Below are 27,546 nucleotides of genomic sequence, written 5' to 3' on the forward strand. Positions count from 1 at the left end.
CTAACGTGAACCATGTTAAATTTCATAATCATCTCTAAAATGCATATACAAATGTAACTCTCAAACGGGCAATAGTGTGGTGTTATAGTACATCGTTAAGGTACCAATTAAGGCAGTAACCAATCATTACGGTCGTTTGGTTCCCGATTATAGGAGGGCGCGGCCAGTCCCTTCCTTAGGACATGACCTGAATAATAATGAGTGGCCTGGAGGTGGTGGTTCTACAGTAATTGAGAAAGGATCGGTCATTCATTTGATATTATGGTTTCTACCACGTCAGTACAGTGTATTTGTATTAGGAGTAACCTGCGCATGCGCACTTCACAGCCCATATTTAATTTGCCATCTTCATATTTTACGCAACCTGGGTGTAGTTTAGGTACGAGATTTTAACATCCTACTGAGATATTTATCTGAGCCCGGCCCGAAGCGATATTAATGACCATTCCTCGTTAGATATTCCCAAAATAATGAATAAATAGATATATGCAGGGTATCACAAACTTCTGTGGCTAATAGTTTCCATAATTTTATACAAACTTTTCACATCATAGGTCGAGAAACCTCTAATTTAGCTGCTGGCGCTCTCTCGAATCGTTATAATATAATTATTATTTGCAAAACTAGTTAATCTAAATAAATTAAACACAATATCCTCTTTAATTGTCCTCTTATACATTCAAACCATGTGCCCAAATCCTTTCATTAGCTTACTTATTTTTAGAGTTAATAGGGTCCTTTTTATTCATCTCTCAAAATCTATAGTAAATTGCCTCCATATCTAAAGAGTAAGAATTCCATAAAAAGCTACCTCATTAACCGGGCATACTATTCAGTTGATGAATACTTCAATATTTATTAATTGTTACGAGTACTTATTATATAATTTTTAGGCTAAGCTCACTAAGCTTAGCAAAATATGTTACTATTTCTTAATTGGTTTAGTTTATTAGTTTATTTCTAAATATTGACAATTTACATGATTATCTTGAGCTATGCTGAAAATTATAAACCTATGTGAATATATTTATCATAAATAAACAAAGGTGAAACATATTCAGTGATGAATATGTTTGTAAGCAGTAATCTGTATGGCTTCATAGGAGTATTGAAATACATTTTACATATTAATTAGTTACAATTAATAGTATGGAAAAAACAAAATTTTTGAATGAATGTCAAGTTTATGTACAATAATTTCCTTTACTTTCACTACTACGAATAAAAAAGTTATTTATTACCACTTAATGTTATAAAATAATTATCTTTGTAAAATTTCATACACGATTTTTAAACTTAAATGACTGAAATATGTTCAGACAAAGGAAACAAGACCAATTATTATTGTTGTCAAGCTTGATTATTTCACTGGAATGACAATTGCTGTTACCTCCTACACATCTCATTTGCTACACAAACATTTAATTTTCAAATTAATTTCGTAATATCGTTATCTCGGTAATTTACAGGGCGCTGTCAAGGTATCAGCGTCATTGAGACGTGAGTCCGATAAGACAGGATCCCTGGAGGTGGTGTACGCTTGTCCAGGCTTGTAGTACGCTGCTGTCCTGCTTCACATAGCCATTACAGAACATGTCCGCTGTCAAACGGACGCGCTTCCTAATCCCTCCAGGATTGTCACGGAGCTTGCTCTAGACAGCTAATGCAGATCCGGTATTACTGCTCATCTACATTTTACAATGTACGATTATAAATGTATTTTTTACCATCAGATACACACAATTTAAAATTCAAAAACTATAAACTGCATAAAATCTTGGTGGAATGCGAAAATAGGGCTAACAGAGTTACTGTTTATGTTTACTTGCGAATATTCACCGATCTCTAGACGACATTTTTTAAATACTTCCAATAGTTTCTACTACTTTCTGTTGTGTTAAGTAAATTTTACTCAATTATAACTTTTTCAAGTAATACTAGCTACAAAACATCGTGTACCATATAGCTGTAAATCAAATTATTAATCATAGATAATCATAACGGCAATACGAATTAATCTTAAAAACAAATAATACGTAATCATTATTTAAATTAAGGCGTAGAGGTGTGAATGATTAAAAAATAATCTCATATAATAATAAATATTAGATTTACTTTATATCTACTCTATTTTACGTTATACTTAAAAAAAGAAGTTATGTTAAATAATTATATTTTACAACTTTGTAGAAATATTTCATGAAATACGAACCCATTACATATTACTAAAATTTCTCATAATTGTTTCTATAAAGATCTATAATACCAACTTCAGTATGATTTAAGAAAAAATATAACTGTTTTTAACACTTCGAAGTATTTTCAGTAGACGGCATTGTTTTAAGATATATTAAAACAAAACGCTACTTTATATAGCAATGAATTTATTGTTACAAACTAAATCATTTTAATAAAGAACATTTACAACATGTTACCATTTCTCCACTACGTAGGCGTGTAGGCTAACAAGACTAACACCATCGTGAGGTTTTGTTACGGTCGTATCCTTAGGGAAGAATACACGACATTATCCTATCTCGGAATTTGCCACGAATACCATGCTTTATAGATACAAGAGACGAATCTGATTTACTTCAAACGAAATATCTTATCTTAACTATCATAATAAACTAAGATAAATACGATTTATAACATTATTATACTGTATAATAGTTGCAAACACTTTCTCTAAAACGTTGAACTTACTCTTTCATGAGGTTAAATTTTGTTAAGAATGAATTTATATCATTTTCCATATTTATCTATTGAAATCACTAGTATTTTATTACTTTTCAAAGTCTGACATGAGTGCCAATGTACTATTCCAATATCAAAGCTGGCTTGTTATCCGTTATAACTGTTTTTCTTTAACAAAACTTTTCGGCTTACTTTAATTATTCTGGGTTGAATCATTGTAGAAAATTAGCATTCACAAGAATACTATTGTTTTTTTATAACATATATTTCCACAAAATGTAGTGCTTTTCAAATCTTATTTTTGTATTTATGTAATATATTTAATTACTTTATTAATAACTTTTGACACAGATAATTAGTTTTTAGTTATGCCATTAATCCGCTGCTTATTTTTTAGTATTTTGTTTTTACAAAATTGTCTATAATTGTAAATTAAGTACTGTTCTATTGTTTATTTTGATTTTAAAGTGCTATGTTCTATACACTCTTGATTTTGAAGTACTATGTATTCTCCTCTTATATGACACGTGGAGTCTAGTCTTTTCGAAAACAGACTCCTCATAAACCTTGTATAACACATTTGGGTTCCTTCAGGGAATCATGAGTAGTATTATATGAGTCGATTATATGAGGCTTCGTAGAAATCAAGTACAAATATAAATCACTTATTAAACGAGTTATATAAATATAAAAGTTGTTGAACACGCATTCTCAGTAATAATCCTGCCATATTCTTTATTACATCGTTTTCCTAATTTAATTTTTTTTTCCAATATTACAAAAACAAATATATTTTTGTACACAATTCTGTATCGGTACTATTAGGCAACCCACGAATTGTTTCTTCAGAAGTTCCTTGAGTTAAATTTATAATTCTCGTAGTTTTTATATAGTTAAAAGATTGCAAAATAATTAACTTATTATTTTTGTCTGGTATTTATAATCTGTCTCATACGTGTCAGGGTAAACAGTTCTAGGATTAGTTAGTAAAGTTAAACTTCTAAGTAAACTAAACTTCTAGTAAATGTACCAGATAGTTGATTAAATACCTACGACAATATTGCCTCGATCGATCCCCTTGAAGTTGAGTTATGAGGGTGCTTGGGCTTCTATCAAAGTAATTAAGTTAAGCTACAGGTAAAGTCTACCAATATTAAATTTTCACTGTGGTAAACTGATCTTCGTACCTTAGAGACTAAATAATAAGTAAAAATTCTAGACATATAACTCTCCATAAACAAGAACCTTATACTTAAGGTAGTTATAGGAGAACACCTCCACTTCGAAATAGTTTTGAGGGTAAAGAATCATAGGAATACTTTTATGATGTTTTAATAATTGGCTGAGCATTTGTGGAGCCATAAGAGTTCGATATACAGCGTGTGGGTTAAGTAAGGAGATGGCTTTATGCTATTTCAGCTATTACAAAAGAGCTAAAGCACTTAACATGTCGTTAGTGTACATGAACATTATTTTAACAGGTTTTCGGTGACCGTTTCGCTCCAGGGGGATGAGCGCATAGGGCGAGTAGTAAAAAAATATTTGTAAGGAATATATTTGTAGAACACAAAGCCACAAACTCGACCTCAAAAGTTGTGGCATATTGATGTTTCAGATTATGAAAAATGTAATAAGGATACAAAAAAAAACTCAATTTTTCAACAGAATTCAACTTTGTGTTAGAAAATGTATTATGTAACCGTTATTCTTGCTCTTCACAGACAATCCAACAATAATACAAAACTGATAATAAAATGTTTTTAAACTTCCATAACCTGCCATTTAGTTTAAATTAAACTAAACCAACAATGATGTTGGTTTTGTGTCATTGATTTCTACTAGTAAACACCTTTAATTTGATATGCTACTCGAACTATTCCCTCATCAAAACCTTTTCTCTGACTCATACCATTTTGCCATTAAATTATATACGGGGAAATATACTTATTTAATTCCAAGAAATATTGATGAACAAAAAGTACTTGGTCTGCCGGGTCTTGAACCTGAATTTCTAACTTTCTGAATGAGAATGTTTGCTGTTACATCACAGATCACATGCTCTTTTTCATCAATGATTTCTTGTCACATGTGTGTTTAAATAGGATAACATGCTATTGGCAGACAAAATACCTTTCAACCAACATTATATAGTAAAAAGAACAATTGAGACGTATTCCTTAATAAAACCACTGTTGAATCCAAGGTTGGCTACAGATAGGATTGGGGGGAACACTTAGTATGCGAAGGCTACAGTTTGGGTTAACCGTTCACTGATAATACCACCCCCTACATCCGCCGTTGTCACCAGGCCGATTAGATGTTTCGGGGTGAATGGGGTTTCTAATAATGATTGCTACTTTTTTGCGTTTACTAAAACAGGTTTTCATTTTCATGAAAAGTATCTATTACTCTGTCATAAATTTAATAGAACACCTGTCTGTATACTATTCACTGTTTCATTTATAGAATTTGAAACAAAGGTATTTGTTTAAAGCCTATAAGAAGATAAATTATAATCACGACCACACAATAGAAAGACATGAGGTAGATTTTATTTTTGTTATTTTGTTGGCAGGATTATTACTGAGAATGCGTGTTCAACAACTTTTATATTTATATATAACTCGTTTAATAATGTTTTTTTTTATTTTATACATGAGGTAATTAACATGTGCTAGTAGTTATAAAGATAAAATTATTCAAATTTTTAGATGTTGACTCATATTACCACATTCCTTTAATAAATAGTCAAATTTAATGAAATATGATAAAGTATTCAAATATTAAAAAATGCAACTATATATATTTCTATATACGTGGTTTTATTTACAACTTTCATACAATTATTTAAAGAATTTAAAAGTCCACCATTGTATATTATTTAATTGTAATGTGCCCAGTATTAGACATTAGGAAGGAAATGTTTTACGAGAAATTAACATTAAGATCAGTATAACAAAACCTTTTGGAAATGGATTATGAATTCATTTGACGCATGTAATGAAATTGTGCGAGTTTTGGTTTTTTCTCTTAAGAGACGAAGGTAAGAAACCTCCCGTTGCTTTTGATTTCATTGAATTTTATAGTTAACTAGGGTAATACATTCTATATTTATTATCTAAAGTTGATATTAGTTATCGAAATATATATTTTTTTGTTTTCTTTCGGTACCGAATAGAGCATTTATTTAAGATGTCATGTCGGTTGTTTTACTTTCAACCACAAATATTAAACGTTTAAAACTTGTAAAATATATATTTTTACATTATTATACCATAATTCTTTTCAAACAGATCCGAACAATGTAAATGAAACATAAACTTCGACTTTTTAAATCTTTAACTCTAACTTTTGGAATATATATTATTTATAACTACTAAAACCAATGAGGGATTCAAATGTATAGACAGTTAAAATGCCTAGCTAATCAAACATTTCGAACTTTAAATGTTATTTATTTAAAAGAAGCTTGAATATCAGCAATAGAGTCTTATTAACATTACTAGAAACCGTGTTAGGGAATATATGGTAGAAAGGACTTACTTCGAAATGTTGGTATTTCATCAGGAACAAAAGCAGATGAAAACGGTATTAGCACTAAAGGTATCACCAGTATACAGCGAAACATGATAGTCATGTTGGGCAAATACACAGTTAGCCAGTGAACAGTGAGCAATTTTATAGGCCTTATCAACCTCCGGCCCGATTATAGGGTCTCTGACCCGAGATGTACCAGCTTCACCAATTCCGCAATTATTGATTTATTTATTAATAACATTTGATTGTGTGACCTATTCTAATCGAATCTACTTCCAAATACCAGTGTGGGCTTTCTAACGAGCATAGTGTTATGTAAGGCAAATTAAGTACTGTTACATTATTTTAATTGTTCAACAACAGTGTGAACACTTTATTGACTAGAATGATATGGAACGAAACACTAATTAATATAATTTATAATTAATAAAAAAGCGCTAGCGCAAGAAAAACCTATGACTCGAGAGCTGGAACAAATTTCAAAAATTTCTCTCTAATGTCCGATCTATAATTTGGAAACGAACCGACATTATTGACTTAAAATTTTTCATGAAGCGTAATTCGTGTAAGAGGGGCTATGAGCTCGATGACTGTGCATGCCATTCCATGGAATTTGGGTAAACGACGACGAGAAAATCAAGGGAAAAATAAATTTGTACAAAAACTGAATGGGATACTTTATCATGTGACATAGCAACACATGTAGCCTAAAATTACAGTTATTTTAAGAAGACCCCTAACGAACAGGATCCCATTAACCTCTCACACGCTAAACATGTCACTTAAACACGTCTACCACATTACAATATATTACCACACCTGTATAGCCGAGGAAACAATGTTTAAGTTCTTTTGTAGTATTTATCCAGGTATTCGAGTGAAAGAAAAAATATTTTTGTGTCTAGATTTTTTAAACAAAAATTATGAATAAAAACATTATGAGTTGTGAGTTAATTTCTTGCTAAGCCCTTGTGAAATCGGTTATTAGCAATAATTTTGAGATTTGGAAAATAATTTATGATATTACTCGTTCTGCATGTGGATAATGATTTGGAAATTCGTCGAGCGTGGATGCTGCTTAGGTACCCACCGCTGAGTGATCCTGTCCTTGCAAGCGGCCCGCCTGCTCGGCCATTGGTGGTTGATCGGAAGTCACCTCTAAGCCGTTGGTCCCTATTCTAAGTTTTAGAGAGGGCTTCTTAGCCCTGACAAGGAAACATCGCGATAAGAACTGACTGTTTTATAAATGAGACCCTCATTTGGTTATACGAGTAATTTTAAGTATTCGGAAAGTTTCTATACCACAGCTTAAATTCTATTCTATCATCTTCGCGTATTTTAAGTAGTTAACATAATACATAAACTTATTAATATTCTAAATATAACAAGTTAGACCACAAGGTATTACGTAACAGGCTTTGCTGGTGTTCAATTCAAATTTCAAATCTATTGCTTATTCCATTGGGCTATATGTCCTACTATACTGAAGTTTATATGATTTTGCTCAGTTGGTTTATAAATTACACTAAATAATACGTCAATATCTGAATATATTTTAGACAGGACGATATAAAATATAGCATATATCTTAGTAATAATATTTCTCTTAATGAAAGCACTGCCCCTCATTATCGTTATATTGCCCGTCCTCACGGGCCGGCACTTTGATATATCTTCTTCATACGGAATAGAAGAATCTGTTGGTGAAAAGTAATTATTGTAATGACGTAATACAACAGAAACTGGATTTGAACCTTGCTAAGATAAAAAGTCCGATAGACAGAGATGTCTATAAGAGACATATTTATGCACGATAAATAACCTTCTCATGATTAATGCTAATAATTTGATTGAAACACTGTTCTCTATGTTATTCATATTCATTTTTTTAATACATACTTATTTAACTTTGGTAAGTTAACTTTGAAACTTAGTAGGAATGGAGGGAGAGGCGATATATTATTTTTTATTTAATACAAATCAGCAAATATTTCATATCGACAAAACTTTAAGTTACATCATTTACTTTAAGCTCCCAATGAAAATGATAATGATGCATAACATGTCAATAAAACTAAGTCTGCAAATTAACGTCTACTTTATTGCTTAATAAATTGTTTTTATTCGTCCAGTACTTCGTCTAAGATATGGATGAGATACATACACCATGTTTTGTGTCCAGAAGTATGTATGAGTCAAGTAGAAATGTTTTCTTTCCAGAGAGAATGAAAATCCAAGCCTAATCGGCATCTCAGTGTTTCCTTAACGTCTATAGTCGCTTTACCGGGCTAAGCATTCATGATATATGACATAAAATTTATGTGCAAACCACCAAAATGACCATACACTTAAAAGTACAATTTCCTTCCCTGGGACCCTTCACAATAAATGTGAAAATAAGAAAAGATCCCCGAAAATTAACCAAATTATTTCAAGTATTCATGTTAATCTAGTTAACGCATCATTGCGATTTTCATTGTAAGCAAAAATATTTGTAAGCTGAATTCATAACAGAAATTGATGAATTTTGACCATGTGTTTTCAAGTTATAATTTTGTTTGCAGCACTTTTAGATCAAATATTTCACATGAACTAGTTTCTGAATAAAACAAAAACATTAGAGTAAGTTTTGAAATTATATATTTATAGATGCAAAGAGAATTACAGCATTTTCAATTTATGAGACTTACAAAAATCTAATATGTAAAAATATAAAAAATATAATATATATATCACAATAAAAGCACCACAAAGCTTTAAACTATTTAACAGACTCTCTTCTTGTGTATACGCTTGGTCTCTTCTATTATGTGAATACTAACAAATGAAGTATACAGGTGTAGATTAATCGAAATTATTTCCACACCACATAAGGTGATAGGTAGGTGTTGCCACGGTGATAGATACACGTCCCCTGTCGACATTTTCTCCGCGGGAAGATCAGTCAACATTGACATTAATAAAACATCCATCGATCTTCTGCCTCCATTTATATAGGTTACACTTGTCTTGTAATGTCTTGAACAAAATACCATTTACCTCACAGATTTATATTTGTCTTGGATCACAAACAATTATTCTCTTACGGGAAAAGCTTATATTGTATTCTATTTTTGACAACGGATTGAGCCCAGAATTGAGTAAAACAAGTTGCTTGAAGAAAACTTAAATAACAATATATTCAAAATTGCGATTATTGGGATGACGATTAGCATTATTAACAAATTCTTTTTTAATGTTTTAACCCACTCAAGTACCGAGGAAAGCTATCTCTTCAACTTTATAAGAAGAATATAGTGATAAACGCAATCAATTGATTTGTTTAGGAACTCTTTCCAAACATTTTAATGTAGCATAAAGTATAATAATTAGTTTTAAATCAAGTAAAAAAGGGAAAAAAGTTATTATGAGCTTAATTAAACTCAAGATATTGGTAAATGAGTTACTGAAAAAGTGAAAGGAGTGTGTTTAAAATATTTTATATAACTGTAAACTGGGAGTTTTAGTAGAACTTTATTTTAGACATCTAAATTTGTTATTACTGTCAAGGAAAAATAATAGAAGTAAGAAAGCGCAATTTCTTAAATACCTCCATCACATTTGAGGTTTTGGTGAGATTGTTCCTAATTAAGGAGACATCCTATAATCCAAAATATTTATCAATTAGTCAAGGTATGAGCCGAGTATTTTAACTTAACCAATCCAAAACGACAATGATATTACTTTTCAGATTCCTCAGAATGGCGTCGTAGAGACTGACCTTTGATAATAGTTGTCTTAAAGAGTATGAGTTAGGTGAGAGATAGAAGGTGAAGGTGATGAGGGAGGGAGAAGAAAACTATCGCTTGGGGAGGGCCTGTCATCTGGGAAGTTCAGCCCACCGTCGCAGGAAACGAATGGCAAGTGACATCAGCTTTGTGACTTTTTTTCCAACCTTATCAAACTAAAATCATTTATGTAAGATAAAAACTAAACAAAATTATTAATTATAAACAAAAAGAAATCATTATTCTCGAGCATAAAATCAAAAATAAATTAAAAACCATTTCCATACATTAAATTAAAGATTTAATCTGTAAAGCCATCTGTAAAGATTTTTGAACCAAATTACAACTTGAAAACAGAATAAAGACATATACTACAATCTATGGTAGGAAATAAAGTAACCAAAGTACAAATAATAAAAAACTTTAACTAAAGCTTATGTCAGGTGCAGTGATACTCACTATCATCCCTACTATTTAACTGAGAGAGGAAAAAATCTAACTGCAATGTCCAGACTAGTACACAAATATATTAATTAAGTACTAATGTAAGTGAAGAATTTCTTGCAATTTGTTGTAGCCGTTTTACGAGATATCACACTAATATTGGTACTTTTACGTAGATAAAAGTTATTTCTTTCATTAGATGACTTAGTTCAAGTACATTTTATGAATATTATATTTACTAGTGCAGCTACAATATTTCTACTTTTAAAGGAAAAATTGAAAATTGCAACCTGAGAGAACATTATTTAAAACTAATAATTCGTTTCAATATGTTATCAGGATTTGAAATGCTTACATTTTGTGACATATTCCAATTTATTTCATACAGTGAAAGATCAATTTACGATATGTAAAGTATGAGTACGTCACACCCTATGTCCTGTAACAGTCTTCGCTGGGGTTAAGATGCAAAACGTTAAGAAGCAAGTCTATAAGCTCATTCCTTTGAGATGACCTTCGGACGTAATGTCTAAACTACTGAACTATCTACCTTAATAGAATACTGAGGCTTTGCAGATAAAATAACTAATACAACTAATTAAAAGTATTAATCATATATTTTTTACACCTAGAGGTCTTTAGGGAAATATTTAATTTGTAAAATGAAGTGATAACACTGATCGGTGATTTAATATAAGTTTTTGAATGTAATGTATCGCATTGCATCCATATCTAAATACTGCGATAGTTACATAAATTACAGTCCTAGAAGTAAAACTAGTCATAACAAATGTTAGAAAGTAAAACACTGAATGCAATACAACACACTAATCAAATTCAATCAATACACATTATAAAATGTATCATAGAATCGAATACATTATTATTCATTTGACCTCATTTGATTTATTTGACATTTGACGTATAATATCAACAATTTTAATAAAATATATGTAGAGAAAATGTCTGTAGTTACAGAAGTATAACAGTTTTACAATTCGAGTAAAAACTGTATTCACACGCATACAAAATATGTAATACTCGTAAAAATCCATTCTAATACATTAGAGAAACAACATTTTTTGTGAAAACGCCAGTTTTATATTTATAACTGAATGAATTGAAAATCAACAATTTTAATAAAATACACGTAGAGAATACTAATCAATAATAAGACCCACTTACTAGCATAGAAACCAAACACGTACCTGTAACAAACAAGTTACTATTAATAAATACATTCTTATGTATACCCTAATTTTAATTTAAAAATATTAAATGGTCCTACTCTGCTTTAATGGTTGGGACTGATAATGTATGTATTTTTAAACACACTTTTTATAGTGAATACTTTTTTATAATCTAAAAATAAAAATGTCTAAGTTTAAAGCTTACAGAGTCAATTTACTTCATTTAATTTGCGAAATATGTCCTGTCTAACTGACAATATTTACCGAACGTAAATATGATTTATCATACGAAAAATGTTACCATCAGAGAAACCCGAATGTTATTAATATTCGCATAAAGTATTTCATAATATTTTCTTTGCAGAAATTCTGTCTTTGAGGTTATAACGTTCTTGTATGTTTAATCCGATTTCGCTTGGAACGAGAAATATTGTTAAGCAAACAAACGAGAAGAGCTGTGTTGAAGCATGTTCCGTTTACCCTGTAATGACACACGTCTATGTGTCAGACCCAGTTGGCTGCGGTGGTCGCGTTACACTACTTGTGTCATTCAAAGCTTTGACACTGTTCGCTGTAATATTTTAACAAACCTATCGTATTTTGATAAATTATCGTAACATGCGTTGCTATTTCTGGTTAGGCGCAACACCAAAGAAAAATAATTAAAGAATCAGCAATATTCTGATGAACTAAATGAACTACTTACAAAATTAGGGTAACTATTTCCCATGTATCTAAATTATTGAAATAATAATTACGATTTGATGTCAAATAACTTATATTTAGAATAGTTACGGGATCAATACATAAAAAAATAATGTTGTCTGAAAACCAATACATCAAATGTACCTTTAGTACAATAACGTAAATTACTGGTATCAACAAACAAGTGAACCATGGATAGCTCTGATATATACACTTCTAAGAAAAATCTAATCATGTTAATTGCCTGAGCATTAGCGAAGCCTATCAAATTGTCTGTCGGCCTGTCTGCCTGTCCGCACGAATCTATAAAGCTATAGAATTGGAATTTTGCATGAAGCTTCAGTTCTGTCTGTATAGATAACACTGAGTTCGATAATAATGTATAACCCTCAATATGAGACTTGGCTGAGCATTACCGAAAAGTTTTAGATTGGTATTATGAGTAACGATGAAGACAATATCAAAATAAAATAATAACTTAACGTGGCGAGAAACCGATTCTATTCATATAAAATGTCTACATGTAACTTTTATTTATGAAGTAAAAATATAAATGGTGGAAATTCAATGTTTAACAAAAGCCGGTGATAATTGTTTTTATTTCAGCACACTCTTGCGTTGTAGTGCCTTAAGTACCTTATCGGAAATTTTGTTATTAAAACAGTCTTGTAAACATTATCTCAATGAACAAAAATGATACTATATCGTATAGTAAGATATCAGGATACATATTTCATCCTTAGACTTTACATTTCTACATAAACAAGAATGTGTTCTATAATGGTGTATGTTCAACCACGGAAATTAGTGTTATTGGAACCTATCACTCAGAAGCCTGGCACACTTTCACTTTTATCGGGCGTAGAAATGTAAATATTTATCCATAGGACATCTCGACATCTCGAGTCTACCTCACTAGGTAGACTCATGAGCTATAGACTTGAGGTTTTGCAAACAAGTGTTGATGTTTTATACTCAACGACACAAATTACAGAGGGCGAAGTTAAATTTGACTAGTACACTGTATAGATGCAAGAATTAAATACTAGATTAATTAAATTAAATTATGTTACATCTATTTACTGTAACAAAAAGCTAGTCGACTCATAGCAACGAAACGTTCCACGCATTGCACGTAGTAATGACATACAAGTTATTTACTTAGCCTACTACTACATATGGTGACACTGACGAATTCAAACTGCGATTTAGTGTATTTTGGTTATGGTTGAAACACTGATATAAAATTGATTTACGAATTTACAAACAAAACATTATTGTCCCGGATGATGTTCCTCCTCGAACAAGAACCCTCCTCGCCCGGTTGTCAGCCAATCATCGTTCAATTGCGGATCTTTATCAGTGGCTAGAATTCCGTAGGAAAATTTGTGTTCGATGATGATAATTGTGAAAAATTACCTTATGTGCACTATTATCCAGAATCAGCTTGTAAGACGTATGTGGTCTGTACAGTGAGATTGATCCAAAATAGCATTTTTCTATTTTAAACTTGAAAAATACATTATTATAATGTTTGCAGATTGATTTATTTTTACAGTACCTACAGTTCATGGATGTCAACATCATTTAACTTTATAATCCTCTATCGTCTCATACAAGATTAAGAATAATATTAAATATCATAGTTTTCATTGCTTTACTTAAATACTAAATCCAAATTAATTGATTTGTATTCACGTATGGAAAAGTCTTTTTTATATTTAATACTCAAATTCTGTTTGTAATCTAAGCACAAGACAACAATTAAATGATAAGAGATTTAGTGAGTTAATAATTCACTAGGACATTCTTTGTTTAATATATTGGTACATCAAACGATCGTTCGAAATAACTGTTGTTAACAATCAAAATGGTGGCCATTATTTATTCAACAAGAGGCAGGCAGTTGACGCTTTTGAAAGGAACCATTTTATTAGAGTATCAGCTCAGGCTGTAATGCTGAACACACAACAAACATGGGAAATCCTAAGATCGTGAGATTTACGTACGGATTTCACTGTGCGTAAACAACCCAATACTCCAGCTGTCACACAACACAAACAAGAATAAGACATAACGGCTTCCTTAGGTAACGACGTATCCAACAAGAGCGCATACGTCGCGTCGCTAGACTGATTATGTTTGAATTTCTGCTACCCTCACAATTCCTGCCGCGTCCTGCACATATCGTGCTGTGAATGCCTAACATCTCACATCAGAATGTCACTCACTGGAGTTGTCAAGTTCCCTTGGAACAGGAAATATTTATGACTTTACGTGTTTACGAGTGACGTTTTAACCCTCGTAACACAATAAAGTTGCAGGTTAAACGATATTCTTGCATATTTTGTTTCTTATCTAATCAAAATTTGTATGTAAATACGTTTACGATAACGTATTGGCTGCTTTTGTTTACTAATTAAGAGTACCAACTTTATTGTAGTTTCTTATTGCCTCAGTATTAGAGAAGTCACTCGAGAGACAATATGAGAATAATGAATAATGATTTATTCCTTAAAAAACGGTCAAAAACATTACAAAAATAAAATCTTAGGAATAGCCTAATCACATGTCCAGTAGTGTGATTAGCATTAACAAAATAAAATAAACTTAATAGTACTTTAAGAGTTCAGTAGCATTAAATTACATGCTGGCCACTCTCCGAGGTGCCTGAAACAACAAATGAACTAAAAATAAGAATAGAAAAACTTTAACCAATATAAAAATAATTTTAACTACTTATCCATATAATGTCAGAATAAAAATTATCTAATATTAACAGTAAACACAACATAACAATTAGTATCCTCTTTATACAATTCGAATTTAAAAAAAAACAAAACAAACACAAATTTAAAACATAGCAGCAAACATAGTACATTAAAAACAAATCAACATTATAAACATATAAATAACTTCTGTCATATATATATACAGGGTGTATATTATGTCTGGAAACACCCAAATATATCCTTTAATAATTTAAATATAAATTTGAAACCTCTTACAATCGTGATAGAGATTGGGCATCTACTTTTTGGAACAATGTTTTGTTATGTCACACCAACGGGGGACGTCCTGCCGAGGGTATAGTGAATATTCTTAATGGAAGCCTATACCTTGTGATACATAATTTTTAAAGGTAATAGCTTACTGAATTGAATGCCACAAACCGCATCTCAAAGGCATTATTCTATCAGAAAATAGAGCATTTTTAGTATTGAAAATTTACTGATGTTCAACAATGTAATTTTAACATGGTTCTTGCCACAAAATGTGTTACACTAATTTTTTAGCATTTTTTAAATGTTCAATTAAAATATAAATAAACCAATTTATTTTTAAGCTGGTTTAATTAGTACAAATTTACCAGTTTTTATTACAATGAATAAAACTTATGAGTCACTTTCTCTGATTACTTATGAATCTGTACTTGGTGTTTTTCCAGTCAGCAGGAAGGTTTAAAAGAGACAAAGGTCACTAGCCTATGAGAAACATTATTGTGTTATTAATCATCTGGTCTACAGGTTTCAGTTTGTTGAGCATGGAGCTTTCACACTAGACAGGTCTAAGGCTTGGGAATTACAAATGGACAAAGGTCATATCATTCCTGTCGGAGTTAATCAGTGTCTCTGAAGCATTGCTGTCAACAAGTTATCTAATTACAGTAGTTCAGTTTTTATTTGGCATTTTAATGGAATTGTCTGAAAGAGAACGAATTACTCTGTTGATGATGCGAGGATATGGCGATCGTTCAAAGATCTTATCGGGAAGTTTGTAATTTGTTTAATGACACTTTCCCAGAAAGGAAATCCCATAAGTGTTTTCAACAATATCAAAAACTATTGAGCGTTTTGAAATGACAGGGAGTGTACGTAATCGGCCAAAGTCGGGTAGGATACAATCTGCAACAGATGAAGAACATGCACTAGATGTTTTGCAAACATTTATTGAAGACCCACATACATCGCTCAGAAAAGCTGCACAGCAACATGATATGCACCCTATGTCCTGTGAGTAAGATTTTGAAAATTAATAAATACAAACCATTTTAAAGTTCATTTAGTCCAACAGTTAAGTGAGGATGATTACGACAGAAGAGTTGAGTTTTGTGAACTTGTGATGCGCAAATGTGATGACAATAGAGATTTTCTGACCAACATACTATTTTCTGATGAGGCAGCTTTTTTCCTAAATGGCAATGTTAACAGGCACAATTGCCGTTACTGGGCTAGTGAAAACCCACATTGGATTACTGAGTCCCATTCACAGCAACCACAAAAACTGAACGTATGGTGTGGAATTTTAGGTAACAAAATTGTTGGACCCTTTTTCATCAATGGAAATTTAAATGCCGAACTTTACTATAATATGCTCCAAAATGAAATAATCCCAGCTATTCAAATTGCATCAGGAGAATACTTTGATAATGTATGGTTTTTCAGCAGGAATGGTGCCTCCACCCCATTATGGGAGACAGGTAAGAGAGTAATTTGGATTTAAGGTTTTCCTCATAAATTGGATTGGCCGAAGAGGAGAAATCGAATGGCCTCCAAGATCTCCGGATTTGTCACCAATCGATTATTTCCTATGGGGTCATTTAAAATCCAATGTTTTATAGAAGAAAGACCTAAGAAACAGGATTATTAGAGGAGATTGCTTTGATAACTGAAGAAATGTTAGGCAACTCTGTCGAATCATTTTACACAAGATTGGCTCATTGTCCAACCGTAAGAAGGAACACAGTTCGAACAATTGCTTTGAAACCAAATGCAGGTAAAACGTTTGTTGTAAGACTTTTCTAACAGCATACATTATTTTTTATTTGTAATAAGAAATCAATAACATAAGTATTTCCATAATTGTACTGTAATAAAAACTGGCAAATTTGTGCTAATAGAACCAGCTTAAAATGAAATTTTTGTTTTATTTAATTGAACATTTAAAAAAAATGCTAAAAAATTAGTGTAACACATTTTGTGGCAAGAACCATGTTAAAATTACATTGTTGAACATCAGTAAATTTTCAATACTAAAAATGCTCTATTTTCTGATAGAATAATTCCCTTGAGATGCGGTTTGTGGCATTCAATTCAGTAAGCTATTACCTTTAAAATTATGTATCACAAGGTATAGGCTTCCATTAAGAATATTCACGATACCCTCGGCAGGACGTCCCCCGTTGGTGTGACATAACAAAACATTGTTCCAAAAAGTAGATGCCCAATCTCTATCACGATTGTAAGAGGTTTCAAATTTATATTTAAATTATTAAAGGATATATTTGGGTGTTTCCAGACATAATATACACCCTGTATATATATATATGGATGTTTGCCTATCCACGCAATACCTTGAGAACAAACCGGCCTGTAGACTTTAAATTTTTAATCATAAAAAATTCATTGTCTGGAATTCTCTGAGCGGTTATTTTTAAATTCTTCTTATGAGAAACTAAGAAGAGAACGAGAAAAAATATTTAAAACTGTAATTATAAAATACTAAGCTCAAAGATTTGATACATATGCTAATCTGATATTTGGGGGATTAGTTGTTAACATTTTCGTTATAACCTACCGTGTCCTTCAATACTGTATTGTATTAGGGTTATGTAGACGAGAGTTATATGATGGAGTTAGTTCGTGTCTATTCATGGGATTTGGCTAAGCGTTAGCGAGGCCTATAAATCTATAATTGAGTTATCGACTTAAAATTTTGCATTTTTTGGTTTGCTATCACAAAGGGTTAAGGAAAATTTCCATCTCTACATGTATGTCTATTTTACGCTGGATATCTCATAGACTTGACATTTTGCATGTAAACATGTTGTCTATTCCACATTGTGTTCATTGATAGGCCTTTACACAACCGAACGAGCCTCAGAATATCTTGAGAACGATTTTATCTGGAGACCTTAAAATTTGAATAAATCTTTATTTCTGCATAGACTTCAATTAGTGCGAGAAAGGTGCATGTCTCTCCACAGAATTTAACTAAGTTCCATTGAAGTCTACCACTCAGTAGGCTGGATATTTTCTCTCCTGCCTGTCGTCTTTATTGTCTCTATCCGTAAGGACATCTCAAGAATTCAGCAATGTACTGACTTGAGTGAAGCCTGCTACGTAAACACTTCCTTGTTGTGTACGCCTACTGTTTTAAAAACTCCGTTTAAAATTCGATACCGTGAAGTTAAGTCAGTTGGAGTAGGAAAATACCAAATGTCAATTCAGTAAGCCGTCATTAAAACGAGCTTGCGCAGCTCTTTATCATAGAACCTTATTCTATCTAGATCGTTTTTTGCTTTAATTAGGACTTTCACTTGTAATATACGTTCAGGATCACGTAATACAAGCTCCTAGAGTTGTGCCCAATATCTTTTACACATCAGAACTGACAACTACACTTAGCTGTAAGAAATTGACTTTTTACTCTAGGGCAAAATCTTAGAATCGCTTTACCATGGAAAAACAGATAATACGTTACTCTATGGCTCTACTGCAGTTGACATAAAACGATGAGAGAATAGAGGTCACGACAAGTCGAGACCCCATCTAGAAGCACAATTAAAAAGGTATAGGTTTCACTATCTCACATACGTATGCTACTTTTTATATATGAAATACTACCTCTGGTTCAGCTTCCACTGGTAAAAGAGGGTAGGGAAGTTGCTTTCCTCACGTTTAAACTTGCTAAACCCGCTAAAGAAACACCCCCCCCCCTCTGCAAACCAACATGTAAACCACAGTAAACTAAACCTACACATCAAGTTCTTCAATATCAATACGAGTATGTGCGACTAGCGATGTTGCTTACCACTCCTGGACCAGTTGGGTTCATTAGATATGATTGGCATCATCGACTTCAGCTAGAACTAGTGTAGGATCTACTGGCAGATAAAAAGTAAACCCTAACAAGGCCAGTTATACCTTACTAACTTTTTCATGAAGTTAATACATACACTTGTAACAGCATACATACAAATATGTACAGAAATAGATGATCAATTATATGTAACTATTTACTACACTTTATGTAGTCATTATGATCTGCACCAACCTGGGACGTAGTTGCTCACGGTGCAAATATTTGTAAGATTTAATGCAGTTGCTTGATTATGGAATTTTAACGTTATATGCACGTTAGGTACCGTTCCCCTACATAAAGATATAAGTCCCTAAGTTTCTCTGGTTATTGGTATGTTAGTAGTGGCACTTCAAACGATCAGTCGTTCTTATATAGCAACAAAACAACATACATTTTCATCCCATTAAATTTTGAAACCAAGTAAAGATCATCAATGATTTAGTCTTAGATAAACATCAACAGTGTCTTCAGTGCAGACGGCGAATGAGCCTTTTCTTGCGAGTAAAGCAAAACATTAAAACTTGAGAAACCTCACTGCAGTCGCTCCAGATCTTCAATACACAAAGAGAGCGTATCTTACTCAAGTGCAGTGCTCTACTGTCATGTGACGTTGGAAATGTTTCTTTGTAATGTAACGAATATCCTACGATGGATACTGTATTGTCCTGACAGCTACATTGCGCACTGTACCTTTTCCACTACTCATGTAATAATTTTAGTCAACTGTTCTGTTTTAGATTGTTACATGTCTTCTCCACTATTACCAGTCTCCTTAAAAATAATAACGTTACCTGTTATATAGATGACAGGAAATATGATGGAAATATGAAGGATCTTACTCAGTGTTATTAAGGATAAGTACTAAAAGGTCTACGAGATTATTGTGGTGTATTTTATCTGCAGCAACTTTAATCTATTTTTTCCCTGACCGGTGTTAAACTGGTCTAGGAGGATGAGTTCTCTTGAGACTAGGATTCTAAAATATCCTTCTAAGTTGTGTCTACTTAAGCACTGCGACTTTCAATCTCGGAACATTTTTATATAGTAGTATGTGTTCGCATGTATACGTTTGATACCGAGCTCATAGTACCCCCTCCTCCACCCTACTAAGCTTTCTTTGGAAGCTTTCAGCCTTGCGAGTATTTTTTCTATTGGCAAGGAATACCTATGAAATGAGGAATTGATTACGTAACAATTATCCAATTTTTTCAATTGATCGCCTTTGCGTAGTGAAAACTGCAGCTATCTAAAATCGTATATAAATAAATTTAATTTTATATGGTTAAAGTATTTAATTAAATTTAAGGTATTTATTTACAATACCGTGACCATGAAAAATGGACTTTTTTTCATGGCTTGGGCATTTATAGCCAAGTATTATTATCACAGGTGCATATAAACTGGGGGGAAAGTATATTATTGTATTATATTGATGACTTTCGGGCATTATTGCGTTAAAAATGGAAAATAACCGACAAAATTTTGTCGAACAACACTTGGAGGGTTAAGGATCAGGGGCATCACGTGATCTGGGATTCGACTTTTGCAAGCTCGAGTTAATTTTTTTTTTCCAAAAGAGCAAGCAGTGCGCAGCACTGCGCAGCGGGCAGGCATCGTTGACAGAATTAACGTACTTGTCAGCATCATTTCAGTAAAATTGCCAGAGATACTGTCAAAAACAGAGTTTTCAAAAAATCGTAACTCCTTTGATTTTCGTTGCCGACGAATTTTTTCTTCACTATTGTTTTCAGGAAAAATTGTAGTTTTTCAGGGGAAAAAAATGAACATACCTTTCCATGGTCACGTTATTGTAAATTGATACCAAATTTAATAACGTTTTAGAAAATTTCAAAACTTTATTAAGATTTTTTCTGGCCTTTCTCACTAGAGTGAATATTCTAAAGGGGAATTTTATAGTATGGTTTGCTGAAATATACTCCGCAAATTCAGTTGCCAATTCATAAAAAACTCAGTGTTCTATTGCTAATACCAAAATTCTACCATAAAAGTCGGTCCCACCAGAGTGCCGAACTATCAGATCATCTGTTTCAACATGTTCAGAACCCATTATACTCATGAATACATCGTCCAGATAAAAATTATAAAGTGCATAACACTTTTCCCTAAACAATACGTGATAACAGTTCATGCACCAGCAGTATATTACAATTTACAGTTTTTTAATGATACCTTGAATTGCTTTGATCTTATAAACACGTGCCCTCATTATTGTAAATGGATGTACGCGGGATCTCGTTACTCCCTGCATTATATTAATTAAGATATATCAGAGTAATTATTATAAGCCATGTGTTTTATTATTTAATGATCTCATGCTACATATAGCATTGCTAACACAATGTCAATATAAAACTATAATATTTAAACAATAAAAGTATAAAAAGGATAATTTGATAGTGTGCATATACGTAATTTGATATGAGGGTAAATATTATTATAACATATATATATATATATATATATATATATATATATATATATATATATATATATATTAACCATACATATTAAAATATATATTTAATTTTTCATAGCCGCTGTTTAAGTTTTGTTAATATATCTAATGTAATTTATTTGTACTTTGTATGTATCACGTTTAATATTTTACGTTGATTTTGGTTATATGTTATTAACTTTTAAACCGAATGTATAAATTTTTCCCTAAACGATATAATAGTAATTGGAAGTATAGTACTCCTTTAGTAATCCTTGAATGGGATGATATTGTATATTACTGTATATATCACTAACCTGTGATCTAGCAACTTTTTATGGGATTCTTCGCATTCTAATTTATTTGGTTGATAATGTTTAGAATTCATTAAGTGTTATTGAAGCATAAAGGAATTTTGAAAGGTATTTCAGATATACCTCCTCCATCCTCATTTTGCTATGATGACCTAGAATTGTTTAGCACATATTGTGATTATTAGTTCATACGCCAAGTAAAAACTTATACAATTCAAAATCCACTTATGTAACACTATACTACCTACATATTGTGTTTTATAGTTCTGTGTATAATACAATCTGCTGGTCTCAAATTAAATATCTGCTATTATAAGACATCTGAAGAGCAGCAGAAATGACAATATCTCAAGTTGCTCGCGGATGCACGGAACACAAAAGCCTCGAAAGATTAGGGACAACTTGGAATGCCTCCCTTGTCCAATGTTCAGTGTCGTATAAAGAGGGTTCCTTTATGCCGTAATGGTCTGGAAAATATTGCAAACCTTTACGTGCCTCTGGCATCAAGCTACCTGAAATCTCAACGACAAACGTTTTCTACGTCATTGCAGATAAAGGACCCATTTCTGGGTTTACCTTTAAATTACATTTACAAAAATGGGATTCAATCTTAGTAGATTTGATGAAAGTGTGTTAAAATTTAAATAAAAATCTATAGCGGTCACGGTTATTCTAAATGGTATAATTTTGGAATTTTCATATGAAACTGATGGTCATTTTTATTTTAATAAACAGTATATTACGTTATACCAGTATATTGTGAAAGATGTATTGTGAAACATGGCTTTATCAATAAATTTAGGTTCCTATACAATGTGAGACTCTTTACCACCACAGAGGAGCGACCTATATTAACTTTAAATTATTCATGGGACTGCGATAACAGTGGACGAATTTTAAAATATTTTATCATTTTAAATCATCCATCGTTAACTAAGAATAAAATATCTTAAACATAATGGCGAATCGTGTTGTACAAACCAGTCAGCAAAACTTTACTTAGAAGCAAATTTATTGCATGAAATTCTGTCAAATATGATTTGTTTATGATTTATGTTATGATTTTATATTCTATTAACCATTTTCAAAAAACTTTACCTAGCCTTATATACAACGTTAATATGCTTATAGTAGTTAACAATCTAGTTTTCACGTTTTTAAATTATATCAATCCAAAATAACAAAACTTTTATTAAACACTATTACCAATATTTATTTTATCACTTAATTTCCCCATTACATCAACAGACTAACCCTTCTTGGTAGGCCCGCCTAGAGCTTACGAGGTATTTTGTTGGCCGAGCATTAGCGAAGCCTATCACTCGGAGAGCTGAACAAGTTGCATTTCTGTCAGTCAGCCTTTTCACACAACATCTAAAACCAAACTGATCTACAGACTTGACATACTGAGTTAGATGGTAGTGCATGTCACTCCATGGTATTTGTCTTAACGAGAAAATACCAGAATAAATAAATGCATAAATAAGCTGAATACAATTAATGAGATTTTAACAAATGACATAGTAAAACATGTCATACAGTAAAAAGGAGAAATAAGAGTGAAAGTTGGTGACAAGATCGATTTGAGTGCAGTTTTTTCTTAGTACCTTCGCTACCACACTGGAACTGTTATCTTTTAAACACTAGTATGAAACAAACCTGGTGAACATACCAGTTGACCTATATACTAGAGAACTTAATTGCAAATTAAGCAACTAATTTCAGGTAAGGGCAAGCTAAAATAATACTATTCAACGATACTATTTTCATCCTCTTCTAACTGCTCAGAAGTTCCTTTAAAATTAAATGTATGTAATCTAAAATTAAATTAGATGTCTATAATCTACATTTTCTACTGTTGTATTTTGTTATGCGCGAATTTTACGTATTCGACTAATATAATACTCTTGTTTTATTACAATTAAGAGAAGATTTTGCTAGCAACATGTAATTTTCTACCCTAAATTTTTGCGTTTCTCACACAATCCCCTAATATTTGTATTATATATTTGTTACTTTCCTATTTAATCTGACAGCAATGAACTTTGTATCACACGTCAGTTGTGGTATAATCTTAATATGTATATATATATATATATATATATATATATATATATATATATATATATATATATATATATATAGCTTTTATACAGTGCATTATAATATGAATTATTATCATGTTAGTAAATACTCCCAAATTTATATTTCTATGACTCCTGAAAATGATTCCTTCCCCACCCTCAGACGTAACCGCGTAAGATTAAATAATGTATTTCTAAATCAAAATGGGTTTGTTAAATGTAATTTTATGGTGGTGCGAGCCGAAATAAAATAATATTGCTTATAATATAGCCATGAGCAAATTTAACTACTAATGTGCAGCCAATTTCTAACTGAGAACAAGTTTTATACTTGTTTTCTTTGCGTTTTTAATTTACAACAAATGGTTATTACTGTTCTCCTATTAGGTCATTTCGGAAAAATTTAAAACTTTTTGATCTTAGTACATAGCGACAAAATAACTAATGAAACAGGAATATTGTCTCTCTATAACATGAATTGCGCACACATCTTCAAATAAGGACAGCCGATAAAAGGGCAATGACCTAGAAAAGTCATGTAATTAGTCTACACAGAACACAAATGGTTTGTCCCACACAACTCAACTGTATAAACTGTAAAGACAAAGAACTATTTCCCACATCACACCAGATAAGTACAATATGATCCTAGACGACTGGAGGTGTTGCCATGGTGATGGATACACGTCCCCTGCCGACATTTTTCTCCGCGGGACGATCACTCAACATTGACATTAATAAAACATCCATCGATCTTCTGCCTCCATTTCTAAAGGTTATACTTGTCTTGTAATACCTTGTAAAGAAACACGTTTAAACTAACTTTACATTTTAGTTGCAAACCGATGGCACTTTCTTTACAACAAATCTGTAACTTAATACAAAAGGACTGCGATTTGTTTTTCTTTGTTTATTTATTAGTAGCAACAACATACTTTACTATATTTATCCATAAATATCTTGTTATAATTTTCGCACCCACAACCAGAATAATTAACAATAAATTAATATCAATGTGTATGTCCAAAAGTATCATTGATTTTTTACAACTATTGGAATAAGTCTAATTACAAATTTTATAAAGTATTACTGTATGAGAACTAAATCCACGTGTTATTTAGTTCCTGGACACCACATTTAAGGGACGATTTTAATAATATAATAATAATTGTTTGGTAGTAAAAAGTAGTATATGTTTGTATAAATGAAGCACATTAACTTGTAGAAGAATCCAATTAATAATTATCAGTTACTAAAATGATTAATACAAACTATATAAATATTGAAGAAGTAATATACGAATATATTATTTTTTTAGTAAAACTAAAAAGGTAAATTAGTATACTACTAACACTTCCTAATTCCAAATAACTAATGATTAAGCTACACTCCCCGTAAAAACTAACTTTCCGAGTATTATGAATATTACGTCAATGTAAGCTGTATTAGCTGTGTAATTCTACATTACCCTATAATAGCTATAGTATACGACGTAAACACTATGGTTAAACGACCACCTTATGGTCTAACATAGCAACTTTTGTGTAACTAACTATTAAATATTATACACTAGGGACGTATATTCGCGTTTGTGTTTGTGGAAAAATAACATAGCGCATTATGGAACGCATGAAACTAAAAGTCTAAATATAGTTGTTACTTGATTATGTTACTCGATCATTATATGATTTATGTTGGATTATCTGCAATATGATAATGGATTATTATTTATTTGAATAGTGTTTAGTGCGTATCGAATTGAAAGGGAACTGTAGCATTTTAAAATTCCCATGTTCCATGTTTTCCATTGAATATCATACAAAAAACACTCTTGGCTTGGTTTTTAAAATTTCAGCGAGCCAATAAATTCATCCTAGTTTGTAGGCTGTTGTCAATAGTTCATTTCTAATACCACCAACCCTCATACAATTGTTCATAAAGGTCACCCAACATTACAAAATGTTCCTTGCTTCCTCAAAGGATGAACAACTTTTTTAATCCTCGAAAGTGCAAACTAGTGCAATGACAACTAGAAGAATTCAATTCTTAACTCAATAAATATGTTAAGTATCAATTATTGAATATAAATCCTGAATAATGTTTTATATAGATCAGATAATTCATGGTGGGAAGGTACCAAAAAGAATAAATCGCAAAAGAGAAAGTTACAACGAAGTTTTGTCATTTTAGCTTGAGCGAGTTACGCTATTGTTGCAATCCCTTGAGCTTCATTTTGCAAACTTTCTCAAGAGTTTAAAACTTTCTGAGAAATTTTCCGAGCTGTCTTTCAAAAGAGATTTCCCTACTGATCGTTTGAGACAGTCTTTAATCCTTGACGTCAGATTTCACCAAGGAATCATGGGTATTATTGTGTACAAATATTTCAAGGCTGCAGAGAACGAGACATATGATTGAAAGCCTGGGTTGTGGCAAATAAACTGTTGTTTAGTGCACTTAGTCCTGAGATATATTGTTTAAACTTCGCAGGATTATAAAAGAATAGCTTCTTGCGATAATGCTAGTATTAAAGTTATTAATTACAATATTTTTATATTATTAATAAATAATAAAGCGAAATGACATGTCTCCTAATAACAATTGCTTTGTACTTAAATCAGTGTAAGAACTATAGTCGATAATTTAACATAAATGTATTTATTGCAACTCACGTTACGTTAATATGTACCGAAGCATCTATACCAATCATCTATACCATTATACAACAATCTAATGGTGTCTGTCTGTATGATCGTGTGAGGGTGTTACGCAATCATGTAAAAACTGCTGAAACGATTGTAATGATATTATTTTATATGGAAACTTCTTGAAAAATCACTCGGGGCTACGCTCCACTTTTCGTGACACACATACACGAGTTTAAGAGGGGGGACGAGGGAGGGTGTTACTCAATCATGTAAAAACTGCTGAAACGATTGTAATGATATTATTTTATATGGAAATTCTTGAAAAATCACTCGGGGCTACGCTCCACTTTTCGTGACACACGTACACGAGTTTAAGAGGGGGGACGAGGGAGGGTGTTACTCAATCATGTAAAAAACTGCTGAAACGATTGTAATGATATTATTTTATATGGAAATTCTTGAAAAATCACTCGGGGCTACGCTCCACTTTTCGTGACACACATTACACGAGTTTAAGAGGGGGAGCGTGGGAGGGAGAGAGGGAAGGAAGGGAGGGAGGGAGAGAGAGTCGCGCACGCACGCAAATACAAATAGTTAGAAAGTTAGCAACATTATATGTGGTAAACATTACAAACTATAATACAAATGTTTTATTTTACTTGATGTATTTTTAGGTCAATTAAATTTCCTAATTTATCGCCTATAAAGTTGTTTTAAATTTTATTAAAGTTTTCCTTAGCCTAGTGTATCATATTGTACTTAATAACTATTATGACATTTTACAACTGTACATATTAAAGTCAAAGGATTAAGAAATATAATGGCTAAACAAATTGCTTCGTGT

At 31.8% G+C, this 27,546-nt stretch overlaps 1 protein-coding gene across 7 annotated transcripts in view; it reads right to left on the reverse strand.

Moving 5' to 3' along the window:
* Nucleotides 1–27,546, reverse strand: part of LOC124354884 (very low-density lipoprotein receptor-like) — a 910,157-nt gene that overhangs the window by 509,148 nt on the left and 373,463 nt on the right. Inside the window, exon 1 of one of the 7 annotated variants that reach the window (XM_046805650.1) lies at nt 6,241–6,349. The exons of the other annotated variants lie outside the window; for them this stretch is intronic. Coding sequence (XP_046661606.1) covers nt 6,241–6,334 — 94 coding nt within the window. The 5' untranslated portion in view covers nt 6,335–6,349. Of the gene's footprint in view, nt 1–6,240; nt 6,350–27,546 lie in introns of those variants that run through there. 7 annotated transcript variants of the gene reach the window in all.

This window comes from Homalodisca vitripennis, chromosome 2 (genome assembly GCF_021130785.1).
Source record: "Homalodisca vitripennis isolate AUS2020 chromosome 2, UT_GWSS_2.1, whole genome shotgun sequence".
Taxonomy (NCBI): domain Eukaryota; kingdom Metazoa; phylum Arthropoda; class Insecta; order Hemiptera; family Cicadellidae; genus Homalodisca; species Homalodisca vitripennis.